We start from the raw sequence: 1307 nt of genomic DNA, 5'->3' as shown, positions 1-1307 counted from the left end.
GGCCTTTAGTCCCAGCACTTGGGAGGCAGAGGCAGGCAGATCTCTATGAGTTCAAGGCCAGCCTGGTCTACATAGGGAGTTCCAAGCCAGCTGGGACTACAGGGAGAGCCTGTCTCAAAAGGACAAAAAAAAAAAAAATCGTGAGTTCTTTGTGCTTGCATGACAAGTACATTACCAAGGAAGCTATCTCCCTAGCCCTGAAATATTTCAATAGGTCAAAAATGGCAGAAAAACCATTTCATATGCTTTGACTTAACAGAGTCATAAACACCAAAAGGACATACAGATTATGGTACACAGTGAATTTCCTATTTCAGACGAACTAGAGCTAGGAAAAATTAAGTATATTAGTATTTAGCCAGTAAGCTTGTTTTTAAGATTATAAAACCCACAGATTAATTGTCCACATGCAACAATAAGATTAAGATACACAGGAGGTTAAACATTACTTTCCAAATTGCTAATTAGCCAGAAATGCTTTTTAAGTTTCTATAAAGACCCTTAATCAAGAGATTTTATAGCAGAAATGTATTACTAGTCCATTTTCTGTAATAAAACTAAGGAGAAGATCTTTATGTATTAAAAAATCTTGATTGAGCCAAGCGTGGTGACACACGCCTTTAATGCCAGCACTTGGGAGGCAGAGGCAGGTGGATCTCTGTGAGTTCAAGGCCAGCCTGGTCTACATAGCAAGTTCCAGGTCAGCTGGGGCTATAGGGAGACCCTGTCTCAAAAAAGGCCCCCCTCCCAAAAAAAAATCTTGATTGGGGGTTAGAGAGATGGCTCAGCAGTTAACAATACTGGTTGTTCTTGCAGAAGACCCGGGTTTGAATCCCACATGGCAGCTAACAACTGTCCATAACTCCAGTTCCAGGGGATCCAACAGCTTCTTCTGTCCCTCTGCAGGCATTGCACGACACAGGTGCACTTACCTACATGCAGGCAATACACGCATACACATAAAAAAATAATAGTAACTCAGGCAGGAGATGGCTCAGCAGGTAAAGGTGTTTATGGCTATGTCTGACGATCTGAGCTGAACCCTCAAGACCCACAGGGTAGAAAGTGAAAACCAACCCCTATAAGTTGTCTTCTCACCTCCACGTATGTGCTGTGACATATATGTATATATGTGCATGCACACACACAAAGAAACAGAAGCCTTTACCTCTTCTTCTGGCTCATTTACTTCACTTTCATTTCCAGATTGTTCTTCTGTTTCAGCTCCTCCTTCTTCTTCTTCTTCATCCTCCTCAAGATTTTCCCCTTCTGTCATAGAATCTTTGGACTCTTTGTCATTTACTAGG

At 41.8% G+C, this 1307-nt stretch overlaps 1 protein-coding gene across 1 annotated transcript in view; it reads right to left on the bottom strand.

Annotated features, from left to right (window-relative positions):
* Window positions 1-1297, bottom strand: part of LOC103737484 (UPF2 regulator of nonsense mediated mRNA decay) — a gene marked incomplete in the record, with an annotated part of 29170 nt that extends 27873 nt beyond the window's left edge. The window contains 1 exon segment of the mRNA XM_008837309.3: window positions 1169-1297. Coding sequence (XP_008835531.2) covers window positions 1169-1276 — 108 coding nt within the window.
* Between the last annotated feature and the right edge of the window lie 10 nt (window positions 1298-1307).

Source organism: Nannospalax galili, unplaced genomic scaffold (assembly GCF_000622305.1).
Source record: "Nannospalax galili isolate Female #2095 unplaced genomic scaffold, S.galili_v1.0 scaffold678, whole genome shotgun sequence".
Taxonomy (NCBI): domain Eukaryota; kingdom Metazoa; phylum Chordata; class Mammalia; order Rodentia; family Spalacidae; genus Nannospalax; species Nannospalax galili.
This window is presented reverse-complemented; position numbering and strand designations above follow the sequence as displayed.